At 45.4% G+C, this 19,553-nt stretch overlaps 1 protein-coding gene across 6 annotated transcripts in view; it reads right to left on the bottom strand.

The window, feature by feature from the left end:
• GALNT1 (polypeptide N-acetylgalactosaminyltransferase 1) overlaps window positions 1–19,553 on the bottom strand; it is an 89,517-nt gene that overhangs the window by 26,421 nt on the left and 43,543 nt on the right. For 5 of the 6 annotated variants that reach the window (XM_070729213.1, XM_070729208.1, XM_070729209.1 and 2 more), the window contains 4 exons: window positions 15,328–15,535; window positions 14,525–14,695; window positions 11,111–11,228; window positions 10,727–10,907 (listed from right to left, as the gene is read on the bottom strand). In XM_070729213.1, the coding sequence (XP_070585314.1) occupies window positions 10,727–10,907; window positions 11,111–11,228; window positions 14,525–14,695; window positions 15,328–15,535 (678 nt within the window). Of the gene's footprint in view, window positions 1–10,726; window positions 10,908–11,110; window positions 11,229–14,524; window positions 14,696–15,327; window positions 15,536–16,038; window positions 16,110–19,553 lie in introns of those variants that run through there. The other variant, XM_070729214.1, reaches the window with a different exon arrangement.

The raw sequence follows: 19,553 nt of genomic DNA, 5'->3' as shown, positions 1-19,553 counted from the left end.
CTGAGGAGAGGAGCCGCAGCCTCAAGGGTTCGCCCCGCGGAGGGTAGGAACCCTATGCTGCCCAGGAGCTGCCCATCTAGTGCCTGCAAAGAAAAGGAGAGAAAAAAACACCAATTAACCAAAGGTAACTCTCAAACATTCTTAAACTATTTAAACTGTACTTAAAATTCAACTTATTTTCACTTTTAACCGAAGTTGAAACCCAGAACGAAAAACTCTAAGTCCCATTACTGCGACAGAGAGCGAGCGAGCGAGCGAGCGAGCGAGAGAGAGAGAGAGAGAGAGAGAGAGAGAGAGAGACTTTTTCTGTGCTTGCGTGCGTCAAGAATGTCTTTAAATTCAATGCTGTTCTCCTTCAATGCAGGGGTGTTTGGAGGGGCTCCTGATTCTGACTGCAAGGAAGAAGTTAGAGCCAGCTTCAGCAAGCTGCAATGAAATACCAAATGGATTTCTCCAATGTCTTCGGGATGCATAAACCGTAACAGTGTTATGATTTTACAAATGGGAAAAGCACCAACATACTGTATTTGGGGCCCAGTTTCTTCAACATTTATCTAGGTTGGAGGTATTTAGTCGAAAAGTAGTGAACTTTGTCTTCAATTTTAAAATCCTTTGGCTTAGTATACAGGTGTCAAACTCAAGGCCCGTGGGCCAGATCTGGAAACAGTATAGAACTCGTCATGGTGCCTCTGCCAATGAAAATGGAGCTCTTTTCACTGGCAAAGGGTTGCAGGAGCCTGTTGCAGCTGAAAATGTAGCTCAGAAGCCTGTTTTCGCTGGCAAAGTACAGGTGCTCCCAACCTGAGTGATGTTGAGCTGGCCACGGCCACCCTAGCTACACCCACCTGACCCCCTGAGATCAAATACAACAGGTATGACCTGTTGTTCTGCAGATCTTAATAAAATTGAGTTTGATATCCCTGGTTTAGTACATTTTTGTCAGCTTGACTCGTGTGCAGTATATGTGTCATCTAGCACTCTTCAGACCACAATCCAGGTGTTTTGTAATTGGGTGATATACTTTGAGGCAGCTCTAGCACAAATTCTTGTCCCATAGCACCAGTGCTGCTATGCTGGAAGTTGTTATATGCTACTTCAGCAAATGAGAGGAGGTATGACCTGTTGTTCTGCTGGTAATTAATAAAACATCCTAAATATTATTCTAGAACCCTGTTATCTTATCACATGCTCCATTAGTCTCTGGATGATAGGAACTGCTGAGTCCCTGCTTGGTGCCTAATAATTTTAAAAATTCTTGCCAAAATTGTGAACTGAATCAAACTCCTTGGTCTGAAATTCTGCACACCCCATGTAGCTTGTAGATGGGTTGTATGAAGAGCTTAGCTAGAGTGCAGGCTGAGGAGATATTTGAGCAGGGTATGAAGTGCACCTATGTGGAAAACAGGTATGTTATGACCTAAAACGTTTCCTGAGATTTCAGGAAGTTCAACGATGGAAGTCTGTAGAGATTTGGAAGGAAATTTCCAAGAAACCTGTGGGTTTGCCACACACTGTAGAATTCTTGGCACTTTTCCTGGATGTAATGCATTTGCCAAAAAATTATAAAATGTACATCTGATTTCCTTGGTACACCAGAAGGGCTGCAAGAAAGCCCAATGTAAATTTGACACCATTCCGGAACAGAAGAGTTGTAATTAGTCTCAATGCAACCCTTTCCTGTAGAGTCTGCCTAGAGAGCTCTCTTAAAATTCTTATCTCATCTCCTTTGTACTTCAGATCTGCCAGGTTTCGCAAATGTTTATAAAGCTTTTCAGCCTTCCTTTCACTTGTAAAGCAACAATGTATCTGTGGGTCTCTGTGGGTCTCTATGGCCAATACTCCAATGGTCTATTTCAATGTCTTGTTCATCAATAATTAGATCAATTGCTTTGAACCATTGTTGAATTGTCTCAGATAATCTCAATCTTTCTCCAAAAGCCTGCTTAAAGCCACAAAAACATAAGTTGCATCTCCTCTGTCGATCTTCTAAATTTGCTATTCTGAAGTTTTGTTGTTTTGTGATATCATTTGCCTTTCTAGCTTAGGCCTTCATTTCTTTTTCAATTGTTTCAATTTTCTCTTTTTGCTCTTGCGAGCCCTTTTAAGCCCTTGCACATTATTAACGAGGCTCCCAAATGCACTTTCCATCGCTTTAAATCTCTCCTGCACAGAGCCAAACATCTGTAGCAATTTTTCCATGCACATCTTGGCTCTGCCCTCCACCATCTTTTCTTTGTATTCTACTCACTGTTTTCCAATTTCAGAATCCAACGGCATCCACCTTTTCCAAACTTTCTTCTTTACCTCTCTTTGTTCTTCTTTAATTTCTCTTTTTTTCTATCTGGAATGTTTGTATGGTTGTTTTTTGAATGGGTATGACTGATTTTTAATATAATCTGGGGTTTTAAGAATTTTTATTTAGTTTTTAACCAATTGGATTTAGCTACTATATTCTGATGACTTTATATGTTGTAATCCACCCCCAGTCTTCAGAGAGGAGCGGCATATAACTTCAACCAATCAATCAATCAATCAGTCCACACATACAAACCAGAGATGCAGCAATATAAACACAAATGGGAACAGAGGTACAGATAAGTGTGCAGAGAAAACCTACTTAGGTTTCTATCCCCTTGTGAAGAAAGAAATAGGACAAAGATAGACTTTTTAGTTGTGACTCCAATTATATGGAATGTGCCTTATTCTCTCACATCTGATATTTTTTTTAATAGAGTTGTTAGGATAGCACTTATGGCTCAAAATTCTTTGCTAATTATGTTGATGTTTTTAAGTTGTTAAGGGCAACTTAACAACTATATGAATGGGCAATATTAGAATTATTTTAACTAAGTAATAATAATATCATACATATATATCTGTGTGTAAACTATTGTCTGTTTGTGTGTGCATAATATAGATGCAGAAGTGTACATATACTGTTAATATTAAAATATAGTTGCATAATAAAGTAATAGTACAGTAATACCTCATCTTACGAACCTAATTGGTTCCCAGGGGAGGTTTGTAAGGCAAAAAGTTTGTAATTAATTAATGCGTGAAAGAAAAAAAACGCAAAAAAAAGCCGCCGCCCGGCTGTCACCTTTTGAAACAGCTGGGCACTTCTCAGCGTTCTCCCAATGCTGAACCCAGAAGTTCGGCAAAAGTTCAGGTTTGGGTGGCCGCCGAGAAGCCCTGCCACCCAGCTGTCATCTTTTGAAACAGCTGGGGGGCTTCTCGGCGACATCCCAAACGCCGAACCCGGAAGTTTGGGTTTGGCATTCAGGTTCGGGAGGACGCCGAGAAGCTCCCCGGCTGTTTCAAAAAGCGACAGACGGGCGGCGGGGCTTCTTGGCGGCCACCTGAACCCGAACGTTTGCCAAACTTCCGGGTTCGGCATTCGGGAGGCCGCCGAGAAGCCCCACTGCCCGGCTGTCGTCTTTTGAAACAGCTGGGGGGGCTTCTCGGCGGCCTCCCGAACGCCAAACCCGGAAGTTCAGGTTTGGCGTTCAAGTTCAGGAGAACGCTGAGAAGCCCAGCCGCCCGGCTGTTAGCTTTTCAAAAGAGCCGCAGAGCTGTCGGGCCGGTCAGGAGGCTGGAAAGGAGGTGGAGAATCCCAATAGGGAATTACATGGGCGGAGCTTTGATGTCACAAAGACGTCCTTCCTGGAGTCTACGTTTCGGCCAGCCAGGAAGGACGTCTTTGTGACGTCTAAGCTCCGCCCATGGATTCCCCACCTCCTTTCCAGCCTCCTGACCAGCCCGACAGCTCCGCGGCTCTTTTGAAAAGCTAACAGCCGGGCGGCGGGGCTTCTCAGCATCCTCCTGAACCCAAACGGCGACCCCGAACTTTTGCCGAACTTCCAGGTTCGGTGTTCGGGAGAACGCTGAGAAGCCCCAAAGCTGTTCCCAAAGGCGACAGCCGGGCGGTGGGGCTTCTCAGCGGCCTCCCGAACACCGGACCCGGACGTTCGGCAGAAGTTTGGGTTTGGCGTTTGTTCTGTCTGGGTTCCCCCAGATGCCAACACCAACTAAAAAGAGTATCCAGACACGCTGATAAAAAGCAAAGTCATTTTATATCTTTGAAAACAAACACAGATAACAAAAACTGTTCTTACAAACTGGAATGCTATGAAGCTTCACAGAAAAGTCACGACGGCCAGACAATACAACAGGCTTCTTGCTGGCACACACACCACTGTAGATAATAAAACCCACGCCTCTCCCAAGTTTTCAGCCTTCGAGGCCACAAGCCAGAATCAGAGACGCCAAGGATCGAAGCAAGGTCACAGGACTCCCAAAAGATAACTCTCCACAATACAGGAAGGGCGGGCCTGCCTTTTCAACCTTTTTGAGGAGAACCACACCCAAACCCAGCTGTTGCCTATTAGGGATGGAAATACCTGGCTAATTGTCCCCTTTGTTGTGCTGCCCTTCTCTGCCTCATATCTATGATGGCTTGTGCGTTCTCATCTAATGATTCCAGGCTACTCGCTGGGGAGAGCTCCCCCCCGGGGGTCTCAGGCTGTTCTCCCTCCTCCTCGTCCTGACATTCCTCTTCCCCGTCTGCCTGGTCCTCCTCCTCCTCCTGTTCCTCGTCCTCCCCCTCTGAGCATGGAGCCGGCAGAGTTTCAACCGTTCCCTGAGGAGCCTCAGACTGAATCACAACACCATCCCCCCTCGGAAGGCCCCTCCCCATCTGCCAGCGGAGAGGACGTGGTTTCTGGGGACACCGGGCGTGAAACTCCCGAATAAGGTCGGGAGCGTCCAACAACGCCGCTTCCACCCAGGAGCTATCATCAGGGTCCCCCTCCACCCATTGCACCTTGTATTGGAAGCAACCGTCCACCCAACGGGAATCCAAAATGGCATGTACCATAGCCTCAGGGAGGTGGTCACAAACACACGGGGCAGGAAACACGGGAACGTTGGGACGGAGTGGACAATCAGGAGGGACAGGGACTAACAGCGAACGGTGAAACACAGGGTGGACCCGCAAGTTGGCCGGCAAGGTGAGCCGGTAGGCCACCGGATTGATCACCCTTTCAACAGGAAAAGGGCCCAGGAACCAGGGATCTAATTTGTGTCTGGGTAATTCGGAGGCTATGTATTTCGTGGACAGCCACACCTGGTCCCCCACCACCAAGGGGGGCACATCCCGTCTGGAGCGGTCAGCCACTCTCTTATAGTCCTCCTTGGCCTTATTCAGGTACCTCTTCACCATCTCGTGGACCGCCTGCAGCTCCAAGAGAAAGTCCTCGGCAGCAGGCACCGGGGAATCTAGGACTGTCAAGGGAAAGAAGCGAGGATGGAAGCCATAATTGGCGAAAAAGGGCGTGAGCCGGGTCGAGGAGTGGCGGGAGTTGTTGAAAGCAAACTCCGCTACAGGGAGGAACCTGGACCAATCAGTCTGGCGATCTGCCACTACACACCTCAGGTATTGCTCCAGTATCCCTATGACCTTTTCTGTGCCTCCATCGGTCTGGGGGTGATGCGTCGATGCGAGGCACACGGACACATTCAGGGCCGACATCAATTCCCGCCAGAACCGGGCTGTGAATTGTGTTCCCCTGTCAGAGACCACCCGATCCGGAAGCCCATGTAACCTAAACACGTGGCTGATAAACGTTTGGGCCGTGAGTTGGGCAGTGGGCACCCTAGTGCAAGGTACAAAATGAACCATCTTGGTGAGCATGTCCATCACCACCATGACTACCTTGAAGCGAGCTGAGGAAGGCAAATGGGTCACAAAGTCAATGGACACGGCCCCCCAGGGTCTCTCAGGCGTGGGCAAAGGGTGCAGTAATCCTGCCGGGGCTCCAGTCACCCCCTTGGCCGTACGACACCGGACACAGGTGGCCACATAGGAACGCACATCATCTTGGATGCGTGGCCACCAGAATGTCCGAGTGACCAGCTCCAATGTTTTGAACAGGCCAAAATGCCCCGCCACTGGACAGTCATGACACTGGGCCATAATCAGGCCCCTCACTGGGCCAACGGGAACATACAGCTGCCCCCGGTACCGGAGCAGACCGTCTTGGAACGTCCAGGGGGAATTGGGTGTTAACTCTCGCACCCTCTGCGCTACAAACCCATCCTCCCGCTGTGCCTCCCGTAAACGGCGACGCAAGTCCACTGGGTCCTGGGTCGCAGCCAAAGCTGCAGGGGGTAGAACCGTCTGCAGAGGAGCCGGCTCCTTCAGGTGCGTGTACTCCGGCTTGCGAGACAAGGCGTCCGCTCGAGGGTTCTGGGCGCTGGGAGTGTACCTGATGCGGAAATTGAACCGCGCGAAAAAGAAGGACCAGCGGATCTGTCTCTGGTTCAATTTCCGAGCTGTCTGCAGATACTCGAGGTTCCGGTGGTCCGTCCGTACTTCAATCTGGTAACGGGCCCCCTCCAGGTAGTGCCGCCAATGCTCAAAGGCGGCCTTCACCGCTAAGAGTTCCTTCTCCCAAATAGTATAATTCCTTTCCGAGGGAGACAATTTGCGGGAGAAGTAGGCACACGGAAACAGCATGTCACCGGGACGATGGGCTTGGAGGAGCACTGCACCAACCGCTACATCCGAGGCGTCTGTTTCCAACACAAACGGCCGAGCGGGATCAGGATGGCGCAGAAGCGGTTCCGCCATGAACGCCGCTTTCAGGGCCTCAAAAGCCCGCTGTTCCGCCTCCCCCCAACCAAACGGGACTTGTTTTTGTAACAACCGAGTCAAGGGCATGGTTAACGTGGCATACCCGGGAATAAAAGCCCGATAGTAGTTCGCAAAGCCCAAAAGACATTGTACGTCTTTCACCCGTCGTGGAGGTTGCCAAGACTGAAGTGCGGCCACTTTGCCCGGGTCCATGGAAATGCCACCTGGAGACAAAATGTGCCCAAGGAATTCGACAGTAGTCTGGAAGAATTGGCACTTCTCCAGCTTGGCATACAAATGCTGCTCCCGCAACCAGAGCAGGACCCGCGCAAATGGTCCAAGTGCAAGGCATGGTTTGGGGAATACACTAAAATGTCATCAAGGTAAATCACAACGAAATGGTCCAACATGTTCAGGAACACGGCATTCATTAGATGTTGAAACACGGCCGGGGCGTTGGTGAGGCCAAAGGGCATCACGGTGTATTCAAAGTGGCCATAACGCGTGCCGAACGCTGTCTTCCACTCATCCCCAGCCCGCATCCGGACCAAATTGTACGCACTGCGCAAATCAATTTTGGTGAATACCGTTGCCGTCCGCAACCGGTCCATGAGTTCAGGGATCAAGGGCAAGGGGTACCTATTACGCACCGTGATGGCGTTAAGGCGCCGATAGTCACAGCAGAGGCGAAGATCGCCCGTTTTCTTCTTCACAAACAAAACAGGGGCAGACAAAGGGGACTTGGATGGCCGAATAAATCCCTTGGCCAAATTCTTTTCAACAAACTCCTTGAGGGCCACAAGCTCCGGCTCTGACATGGAGTACAAACGACCAGCCGGGAGCTTGGCGTCAGGGATCAAGTCTATGGCACAGTCGTACGTCCGATGCGGTGGTAGCCGATCCGCCTCCTTCTCATTAAAAACATTGGCGAACTCCTCGAGGCAACGGGGTAACTGGATCGTGGGAACCACTGGGCCGTGGGCTGCGCACACATGTCGGTGGTGGGCCACACACTGCAAACTGGAGAATGTTACCAGGTTCTGGGACCACACCACATGCGGGTCATGCGCGCGCAGCCACGACAACCCCAGCACGAGGGGAAAATGAAGCCCCTTGGTGACATAAAACTGCAGGGCCTCCTCATGAGTTCCGATGCACATCCGCACCGGCAGGGTCTGGAACCGAATGGGACCAGCCAGCAACACCCGCCCATCGATGGTCTCCATGGTTAACGGCGGGATGACAGGACAAAGGGGCAAGGAATGGCGGTGGGCAAAGGCTTCGTCCAAGAAATTCGTCGTCGCCCCCGAATCCACAAGGGCCAACGCAGGATACGTCCGAGTCCGTTGCGCAATATGCAGAGTCACAGCAAGCGTCAGGTGTCGAAACGGTCCGGAGTCGGTAGCCGTGGAATCAGGAGAAAGTGGGAACCCCGCCCGACCTAGTGTTGCCACCAAGCCGGGCCTCCCTCGTTTCCCGACCGTTCCGGTGACAGAGGACGTTCAGACGAAGGCCCCGCCATCAGAGAGTTCATGACAGGGACCGGGACACAAGGGGTTGTCTCCTGGAACTGCACGGGGGACGCCATTGGAAGCACAGGAGAGCTGGAAGGTACTGGAACGGCAGCAGCCACTGTGCTCCGCCTCTTGTGGGAACAAACCACAGCAAAATGTCCCGGGGCCCCGTAATAAAAACACAACCCGGCCGCCCGCCGACGCCCCCGTTCCTTCGGGGTCTGGCGGGGTCATGCGTAACTCACGTCCATCGGCTCCCCGGCGGCAACACGATCCATCAGGCGTGGAGGCAGCGCTGGTTGAAAACGTCGGGGCTCAGGGACCGGAGCCGGGGTGCCTACGGTCGACAACCCCGCCGCGGAACAGGTGTCGGCGGGACGCCTGACACACGGGGGTTGGACCGTCCCACTCGACGGACTTCCCTGGCCAACAGCCTGGCCTCTATTGCCAGGCAATGCCGCTCCAAAGCGTCCAGAGTACCGGGCAGCACCTCATGCACCAGTTCATCCAACATAGTGTCCGATAGTCCATCCGGAAAGGCCTCGATCAGGGCAGCCTCATTCCACTGTACTTGCCCGGCCAGAGACCGAAAGTCAGCCATATAGTCCGCCAGGGGGCGCGAACCCTGGCGCAGTTGCTTCAGCGCCTGCGTGGCCGTCTGCTCCTGCACCAGGTCCGCAAATTGGTGACGCAGCTGGTCACAGAAAGCAGCAAAGTTCTGAAGTGGCGGGTCATCCCGAGCCAGGTAAGGTGTCACCCACGACGCTGCAGGGCCAGCCAACAAGCTACAAAGAAACGCCACCTTGTGGTCATCTCCCGGAATGTGCATCATCTGGGTGTTGATAAACAGCTGCACTTGGCTCAGGAATGCAGAAAACAGCCGCTGGTCCCCCCAGAACTTTTCCGGCATCGCCACGAAACATTTCCTCCTGGGCAAAGGCGCTGGAGGAGGTACCATAGGGGGCGCCTGGGGTGGGGCCGGCTGGGACAAATCCTCCACCTGGCGTTGTAACACCAGGACCGTCTGGGTCAACTGTGCAATGTCCCTTCGCAACTCATCAAACACAGCCTGCATGTCAGCTGCAGAAACGGCCATGGTGGCAGGCAAAAACAGGAAGCCAAAAAGCAAAAAATGCCAAACAAGGAACCAGCAGCAGAGAGCAGGAAAAATAAACAATCAAACCACCCCTCCAAACTGTGAACCAGGTGTCTGGTGGTTGGTGGAGAGTTATACTGTTCTGTCTGGGTTCCCCCAGATGCCAACACCAACTAAAAAGAGTATCCAGACACGCTGATAAAAAGCAAAGTCATTTTATATCTTTGAAAACAAACACAGATAACAAAAACTGTTCTTACAAACTGGAATGCTATGAAGCTTCACAGAAAAGTCATGACGGCCAGACAATACAACAGGCTTCTTGCTGGCACACACCCCACTGTAGATAATAAAACCCACGCCTCCCCCAAGTTTTCAGCCTTCGAGGTCACAAGCCAGAATCAGAGACGCCAAGGATCGAAGCAAGGTCACAGGACTCCCAAAAGATAACTCTCCACAATACAGGAAGGGCGGGCCTGCCTTTTCAACCTTTTTGAGGAGAACCACACCCAAACCCAGCTGTTGCCTATTAGGGATGGAAATACCTGGCTAATTGTCCCCTTTGTTGTGCTGCCCTTCTCTGCCTCATATCTATGATGGCTTGTGTGTTCTCATCTAATGATTCCAGGCTACTCGCTGGGGAGAGCTCCCCCCCGGGGGTCTCAGGCTGTTCTCCCTCCTCCTCGTCCTGACATTCCTCTTCCCCGTCTGCCTGGTCCTCCTCCTCCTCCTGTTCCTCGTCCTCCCCCTCTGAGCATGGAGCCGGCAGAGTTTCAACCGTTCCCTGAGGAGCCTCAGACTGAATCACAACAGCGTTCGGGTTCGGGAGGACGCCGAGAAGCCCCCCGGCTGTTTCAAAAAGCAACAGCCGGGCGGTGGGGCTTTTCGGCGGCGGCGGCAGCAGGTTCGTAAGACGGGAAAAGTTCGGAAGAAGAGGCAAAAAATTTCCAAACCCCGGGTTCGTATCTCGGATTGTTCGTATGGCGAGGGGTTCGTATCATGAGGTACCACTGTATTATGAAAATAACATTTCAGTGTTGAAAATAAAGGTATGTCAAAAGTATGCTAGATCTTTAAAAGAAAGATTACATTTTAAAATAATTGCCATAATGTACAACACATACATATACACATACATACACTTATATTGCATATGTACATGTAAATGGCAATAACTCATGAAACCAGTAGTACCATAGTTTATGAATCTGGCAGATGCAGAGAACCTAATGTAGTAAATATCAATTAACAAAGTACTATACTCAATGTATATTCAGCAAAAGCTGCAAAAATATAAACTGGGTAATTAAACCATATTTGAGAGAAATTATTATGACTAGTGTTATTGAAGAAAAATTTACGTATTATTCAAATAAGAACAAAACTGACTGGAAACCCAAAATAAAATTATATCATATTGGTGTCAAGTTACATAACTCAGTTTCAATTATTGGGATATTTATGCTAAGGTACCTTGCTTACCTGGAGAAATTATGTAAAAAAAAATTTTGAATTCATCCATCCAAACTTCTGCAAGTCGCCTATTATTTTTATTAATAATCTGTCCAGTTCCTCCTGGAAAAGTATAAGGAGTGGCTTTTCGAAAAACATGTCCCACATGTGAACATGTCACAATTTCCAAAGTTCCTCCACATTGCCAGATCTGAAAATGCCAAAAAACCACTATTAAAAATCATTTGCAATAATATAGTTCCTATACAATTTAAAATAAATTAAAACCTGACCTGTAGAGACTGAATTTTCAGGTGCTCCGTTTGTATCACTCCATTCTGACATATGAAAAATTCTTATATATGCCTTTAAAAATATACCCAAACACATGGAATTTAAAAGGATATTTCTTACTCTGAATGAAATCTCTAGGTTTTCTCCTCCCCATATATCCATTCCAGCATCATATGTTCCAATTTCTTGAAAATAATCTCTGTCTATGGAAAAGAGGCCTCCTGCCATTGTAGGTGTCCTAAAACAAGAATTATTTTTTTGAACTGAAATGTTTTATTTATCAATGTTTATCAGTGAACTCAAATGGCTAGTGCTAATCAAAATGGAGATAAAACTGGACCACTGAGAAACAAGGAGACATTGGCCTATTCCAGAACTTTGTGGATATTTAATATAACATTCTATTATTGTACAGCAGTGCTTCAAAACTTTTTTCATTACCTAAACTGGTTGTCTGTAAGTCCTTTTAATTGCTTATCAGAGAACCCTTTTTAAAAGTCTTGGTGGTCACTGGATAATGGATGTGTGTGTTGTTATGAAAGAAAAACCACCCAATTTGGGGATATTTACCCAGATTCAGGAAGCATTACTGTACAGAGTAAAGAAAATAACTTTGATGGAGATTACTAAAACAACAAAGTAAAACACTGCTTTATTAAAATAATAGGAGAGGATTAAGAAAATACTCAGGACACCCCCCCACCCCCAATGCAATTCATATTAGTGTAATACAGGGATGAGGGGAAGAATAATCAGACTTGCAAAATCTAAATAGATTAGATTAGATTAGATTAATTGGATTTATATACCGCCCCTCTCCGTAGACTCGGGGCGGCTCACAACAATGGTAAAAAACAATACATAGTAACAAATCTAATATTTAGCAATCTAAATTACAGTTTTAGGTTAAAAAATCCAAAAGAAACTCCAATATATAAAAAACAAGCATACAGTCGAATCATACACAGAAACTACATGGGCAAGGGGGAGATGTTTCAATTCCCCCATGCCTGACGTCAGAGGTGGGTTTTAAGGAGTTTCCGAAAGGCAAGGAGGGTGGGGGCAATCCTAATCTCTGGGAGGAGCTGGTTCCAGAGGGTCGGAGCCACCACAGAGAAGGCTCTTCCCCTGGGTCCCGCCAGACGACATTTTTTAGTCGACGGGACCCGGAGAAGGCCCACTCTGTGGGACCTAAATGGTCGCTGGGATTCGTGTAGCAGAAGGCGGTCTCGGAGATATTCTGGTCTGATGCCATGTAGGGGTTTATAGATCATAACTAACACTTTGAATTGTGACCGGAAACTGATCGGCAACTAGTGTAGACTGCGGAGTGTTGGAGTAACATGGGCATACTTAGAGAAGCCCATGATTGCTTTCGCAGCTGCATTCTGCACGATTTGAAGTTTCCGAACATTCTTCAAAGGTAGCCCCATGAAGAGAGCATTACAGTAGTCGAGCCTCGAGGTGATGAGGGCATGAGTGACTGTGAGCAATGAGTCCCGATCCAGATAGGGCCGCAACTGGTGCACCAGGTGAACCTGGGCAAACGCCCGCCTCGCCACAGCTGAAAGATGTTTCTCTAATGTGAGCTGTGGATCGAGGAGGATGCCCAAGTTGCGGACCCTCTCTGAGGGGGTCAATACTCCCCCCCCCAGGGTAATGGAAGGACAGATCGAGTTGTCCTTGGGAGGCAAAACCCACAGCCACTCCGTCTTATCCGGGTTGAGTTTGAGTCTGTTGACACCCATCCAGGCCCCAACAGCCTCCAGGCACCGGCACATTACTTCCACTGCTTCATTGACTGGACATGGGGTGGAGATGTACAGCTGGGTATCATCAGTGTACTGATGATACCTCACCCCATGCCGTTGGATGATCTCCCCCAGTGGTTTCATGTAGATATTAAATAGCAGGGGGGAGAGGACCGACCCCTGAGGCACCCCACAAGGGAGAGACCTCGAGGTCGACCTCTGACCCCCCACTAACACCGACTGCGACCGGCCGGAGAGGTAGGCGGAGAACCACTGAAGAACAGTGCCTCCCACTCCCATGTTTCAGCCAACCAGGAAGGACGTCTTCGTGATGTCAAAGCTCCACCCATGGAATTCCCTATTGGGATTCCCCACCTCCATTTCAGCCTCCAGATTGGCCGAAAATGCCGCTGCCGATTACAAAAACGGCACTCCGCCAGGCAGCGGCGCCCGGCTGTAAACTTCTGAAACAGCCGGGTGCTTCTCTGCGGCCTCCGGAACCCGAACCCGACCTTTGCCGAACTTCCGGGTTCGGCGTTTGGGAGGCCACCGAGAAGCCCCCCAGCTGTTTCAGAAGGTGACAGCCGGGCAGCAGTGCTTCTCGGCGGCCTCCCAAACCCGAAAAGTTCGGCTTCGGCTTCGGGAGAACACCGAGAAGCCCCCAGGCTGTTTTAAAAGGTGACAACCAGGCGGCGCCTCCGCCCAGCAGAGCGCCTTTTTGCGATCTGCGGTGGGTTTGTTAGTCGAAAAAAGTTCGTATGAAGAGGCAAAAAATTTCCAAACCCCCGGTTCGTATCTCGAAATGTTCGTATCACGGGGGGTTCATATCACAAGGTACCACTGTATATTATTTGGCTTTAATACTGGAATCCTTAAGTGTTGCATGTTCATATAAATTTTATTAATAAACAAATTCTTGAAAATAAATCAACAGTATACTATCTTGAAAATATTCTGAAACACATGGTGCTTGTCAGCTTTTTTCAACCAGCTAGGTGAGAAATTGGCACGAATAAATTTCCACAGGCATGATGTTGAAATTATAGGGAAGATTTTTAAGGTTTAAATTTAATTGGATTTGTATGCTGCCGCTCTCCGAGAACTCGGGGCGGTTCACAGCATGTACAGAAAAACAGAAACAGTAATAACAAACCAATTAATAATACTGTACATTAAAAAACAATATTTAAAATTCTAATTAAAAGAAATAAGATATATGGAAATAACAGAAAAGTTACAAAACAATTCCAGTGACTTCCATGCATCAAATGCATAATTATCATAAAATTATGGTTCATTTTTTAAAACTTATTTTCATATTCATATTGCCCATGACAAACATGACATTGGTCTAAACAGTGTTAACAGATTGGTGGAGGAATAGTTTCTATCGTCCTCTGATTTTGGAAATGAACCAGTGGTTTCAGGTTTTTTGACTGTGACCTCCTGAGAAATATATTTCACATTATTTATTTATTCGACTTCTATGCCGTCTAATCCCGAAGGACTCAGGGAGGCTTACAAAATATTATAATACAATACAAAAAGGTACAAGCAATAAAAAGAAGTTGAATATAATATCTAAAACTAAACCCCGTAATAAAACCCATTTGTATAAAAAAATCAGTCATAATCATATACATAAACACCATTTATATATAGTTTGGCCATGAAAGATGTATGATTCATTAATCACTAATCAGAGAGTTTTATAATTATTTCTAACCCTCAAACTGAATATCCATTAAAATATTCAGTTTAATCAAGAATCAGTTTTCTTTACCTAACTGGAAGAGTACGGTCGCCTTTCCTTCTATCCATTTCTCTCTGAGGAACAGGATACCATCGAAAATTTAACTTCCAGTTGAATCCTCCATAAGTCATATCAGAGCCTGCCATATATTCAAATGTGTCATCACTGATTACATCAATGATAGGACAAACTACAGTTTTCCTAGAAAAATAAATGACATGGACTGTTATAGACAAAAGATAATAACAATGCTATTAGTTATTCACTTTAGGGGAGCAATTATGCAGCATATTATTAAATGAATTTGATCCTAATTTGTAAACATTGGAGATGAACTGTAATGATGATGTATCATTAGGGGCAAGACTATTGGAGACCTGTATGTCTCATCTAGACCCTAGTTCAGATTCAAAAGTAGAGGATGAAATATTATAAAGATTATATCCAGTTGACTTTAACAAAGCTAGTATTCCAGGCAAAACATGTGAGATTCTTTAAAACTCTACAGCTTTCAAAGTAAAAAAAATATGGCAAACTATAATATCAACATTTGATGAACCCATTTTAAAGTCTCATTCACTTTAAAAAAAAGCAACTGTATTAAAAAAAAGACTGGGGAAAAGCAGTGATAGCTAAAATTATAGGAATTTCAATCCATTATATACACACAATTCATGGTTATACGCTGCTGCTTATTTTGTCAAAATATGCTCTACTGAACAACAAAACCCTCAAAAGGAACTAATTTTAATTAATTTTGAAACAGTATTATTCTAAACACATTTAACTAAATTAATAAACATGAATCTTAACATGTTTAAAAAAATAACCACCTATTAACTTTAATCCGTGCTAACAGAGGCTCAAGCCAACCTACAGTGCATTCACAATGAGCATCTAAAAAGGTAATGACTTGGCCTTTAGAGGCAGCAGCTCCTTTCAATCTGGCTCTGATGAGCCCAGAACGCTGCTCCATTCGAATCACATACACTGGTATTCGTAATTTTTTCACATACTTCTCCAATGGTCTCTTCAAGAAGTCTGAAAAACAATGTAAAAAAATGATTTAAATGTTTTGTGCATATAAATCCATACTAGCATTTGTCAAATTTGTAGATTGATTTTGGTCTAAATTACTTTTCAATTTGATCAGTGACAAGACAATTCAACATTGTCCTTTTTTGGGGGGGGGGGGGGGGGGCAATTCTTTCTGAAGAAACAGAAAGTTTGACTTACCATGACGTTTCTTGCTATGCGCAGAATATGGATGAGACATAGTTAACAAGTAAGTAGAACCAAGAGACAAAAGCTTACTATTCTACCCTCATATAAGAAATCCCCAGTGGCAGATTTTAATATGATTTCAGCTATGAAAAAATAACCACAAATGTAGCAACAAGATAAAGCAAATGGTAAATTAGAAAATGGGAAACAGATGTAATATAATGGATATGGAAAGAGGGAGAGCTCCTGTTGGAAACTGCAACTTGATGGTATGACCCAGTTTTTGGTCTGATACCAATTCTTCATGGTTCTACACTTACAGCTGATTTCCAAGTCTGAAGAAACTTTCCTGGAGAAGGAACAGTTTTTGAAATTGTTTTGTTGCTGTTGTTGTTGTTTGATGGATGGATGGATGCTCTCAAAGAAGAAATAATATTGAAGAAATAATCAGGTAGTCTCTAGCTGAGGGTAGATTGGAGAACAGGTCAACCACAAACTAAGTTCACCATTGAAGAACCAGCCATTTAAAATGAACAATAAAAAGTGGTTCCCCTTGGCTGCAACTTGCTTTCTCCTTTTTGTTGAAACATCATCATTTCTGAGTGTCCATGATTTTAAGATGGCAAAGAGGGAGGAGTTTCTGTAATGAAATTAAAGTAAGGAAGCTGGAAACTGTTTCAGAAATTTTAGGATTTAAATCTAGAGGATCATACTACTTCTAAGATGACTATGCTGAACTTTTTTAGTTTTAGAACAAAGACTGTTTAAATGGTGCTTTGAGTCTGCTGTGAGGAGAAGGCAAATAAAAAGTTACTAACATCTGATTGGAGAAGCTGTTTGATATATAATAGGACACTTACATGAGAGGGCACAGAATTGGAACTTTACTTGAAACCTATATTGTAGCGATGTTTTTGACCACACAGGTGAGCCAAAGATCATACAAATACTAGCACTAAATTAAATTGAATTTATGTTATTAGTCTTTAAATTATAGTTATATTTTGGGATTATGGTGACACGGAAAAGAGCAGAGAGAAGACATACGGAAAGGTTGAATCCCTAACAGTTATTTTGGAAGAATACGCAAGTAAAACAAATGAAGCAATCTAGGCAATGGGAACAAAGGAATTAAAAATTGATATACTTTCAAACAAACTCCATGAGGAGATACATAACTGCTGATGTTAAACAAATGTAGAATATTTTCACAACCCTCTTTTTGACTCACTGATATATCATCTGCAAATTTCAGTAGTTTAACAGATGGATTGTTTGAGAAGCAGTCATTGGCATATAGAAAGAAGAGAAGTGGTGAGAGTACACAGCCTTCGGGAGTCTCTGTGCTAATTTTACAGGTATCTGATGCGATTTTGCCTAGCTTCACCTGCTGCTTCCTGTCTGTTAGGAAACTTGTGATTCACTTACAAATGTGTTCAGGTATTGCTAGTTGGTTTAGTTTGATAAAAAGAATGTCCGGTATGATGGTGTTGAATGCTGAACTAAAGTTTAAAAAGAATATCCTAGTGTAGGTTTTGGGAGATTCAAGATGCTGTAGGATGTAGTGCAGAGCCACATTAATAGCATCATCTGTCGATCTATTTGCTCGGTATGAAAATTGCAGGGGGTCTAACAGTGGATCCATAATCATTTACAAATGGGACATCACTAGCCATTCAAAGGTTTTCATAACTACAGATGTTAGAGCAACTGGGCTGTAGTCATTCAGTTCCTTGATGGAGGGCTTCTTCGGCACTGGTATGACAGTAGAGCGTTTTGCTAATTTAATATTCTTAGCTACCATATTTTTCGGTGTATAAAACGCACCAGTATATAAGATTTTAGAGGAGGAAAAAAAAGGAAAAAAGTATTCTGAACCAAATGGTGTAGTATTCTATTGTTTAATAAAATACCAGCGTAGCAGAGTACTTTTTATAAATTTCAAACTTGACAGCTTCAAGACTTGTGGACTTCAGCTCCATGAATTCCTCCACCAGTCATGCTACCTTATGAATGGGTGTTGAAGTCCACAAGCCTTAAACTTGCCAGGTTTGAAGACCAAAGTCAAGTTTCACCTAAACCTAGCTTATTTGACCCCCATGACAATCATTAAGTGTTATACCTCATGATTCTTGACAAGTGTATCTTTTCTTTTATGTACACTGAGAGCATGTGCCCAAAGACAAATTCTTTGTGTGTCCAATCACATTTGACCAATAAAAGAATTCTATTCTATTTATTCTATTCTAAACAAGGTCCCACAAAGCAGAGAAAGAAAGTAGTAAGCCTAAGAAATTAATGAAAGAAAAAAGAAGCACTGTTTATATGTCTCTGCCCTTAGAACAATATGTCTATCATCCAAAAAGATGCTAAAACATCCAGATGAAATGTTTTACTATTAGGCAGTGAATACAGATAACAGAACACTAAAAATCAAATTTAATGAATAGGGGAAAAATACTGCAATAATTAATACAAATATTTTTGCCACAGAAATTGAAGTGTCAGCAGAATACTCTGGCTATTTGCATTGAATGTCACATGTATGATTATTTGTCTGCTGGACAGAAGTCTTGGGTATGTGATCGGTGTAATGAGCTCCTGGCTCTCAGGGAACAGGTTCTTTCCCTTGAAGCCAAGGTAGCAGACCTGGAGAAGCAGATAGTGAGGCAGGAGAAGATCTTCAGGGTTGCAGTACGAGCTTCCCACTCCATGCTGGGCAGCTCCCCAGCTGCTTTGGAGAATGGGGATCTTGGGCAGGGAGGACATCAGTCTGTGGAAGAGGGACAGGCTCCCTTAGTTGGGACCCCTTCCTTGGAGGATGTGCACATATCCTCTTGCACCGAGGATACTTCTCCAAGGGTGGTGGGAGGGGGGCTTCAATTGTAAGAAATATAGAGAGATGGGTTTGTGGTGGAAGTGTTGACTGCATGGTAAACTGCCTGCCGGGTGCAAAGGTTGCAGACATCACGAGGCATCTAGACAGGCTGGTAGATAGTGCTGGGGTGGAGCCAACTGTTGTGGTACATGTTGGTACCAATGACATTGGGAAAGCTAAGCGAAAGATCCTGAAAGCCAAATTTGGGTTGCTAGGTAGAAAATTAAAGTCCAGGACCCCCAAGGTTGCGTTCTCAGAAATGCTACCTGTTCCATGCGCAGGGCCAGCTAGACAGGCAGAGCTCAGGAGCTTCAATACGTGGATGAGGCAATGGTCTCGAGAGGAAGGGTTTATATTCATTAGGAACTGGGAAACATTTTGGGACAACCCACACGTGTACAAAAGGGACGGGTTACACCTGAACCATAATGGAACCAGACTGCTGGTGATTAATATTAAAAAGGTTTCAGAGCAGCTTTTAAACTGATCCATAGGGCCAAGTCGACAGGAGCTAGGAGAAGGCGCACTGCCAAATATGGAGGGTGGAAGTTATGCACACATTGGTGAGTCAACAGGAAAATTAAATTGTAATAGTCAAGCAGAAGGACATGATAGGCCATCTACAAATTCTACAGTCAAATTCTACAGTCAAAGTTGAAAGTGCACCAGAAAATTACATATAAATGTCTGTACACGAATGCTAGAAGCCTTCCAGCAAAAATAGGGGAATTGGAATGCTTGGCGAAAGAAAATAATATTGATATTATTGGCATAACAGAAACCTGGTGGACAAATGAAAACCAATGGGACACAATGATTCCAGGTTACAAACTCTATAGGATGGATAGGAGAGGGAGAAATGGTGGTGGTGTGACCTTGTACATAAATGACTTTGAAATGCAAGAAAATTCAAACTCACCCACAGAAACATTGTGGATAAAAATCCCAGGACAAGAA

The sequence above is a fragment of the Erythrolamprus reginae genome, chromosome Z (assembly GCF_031021105.1).
Source record: "Erythrolamprus reginae isolate rEryReg1 chromosome Z, rEryReg1.hap1, whole genome shotgun sequence".
Taxonomy (NCBI): Eukaryota; Metazoa; Chordata; class Lepidosauria; order Squamata; family Dipsadidae; genus Erythrolamprus; species Erythrolamprus reginae.
Note: the sequence above shows the minus strand (reverse complement) of the source record. Positions and strands in the feature narration are given on the sequence as shown.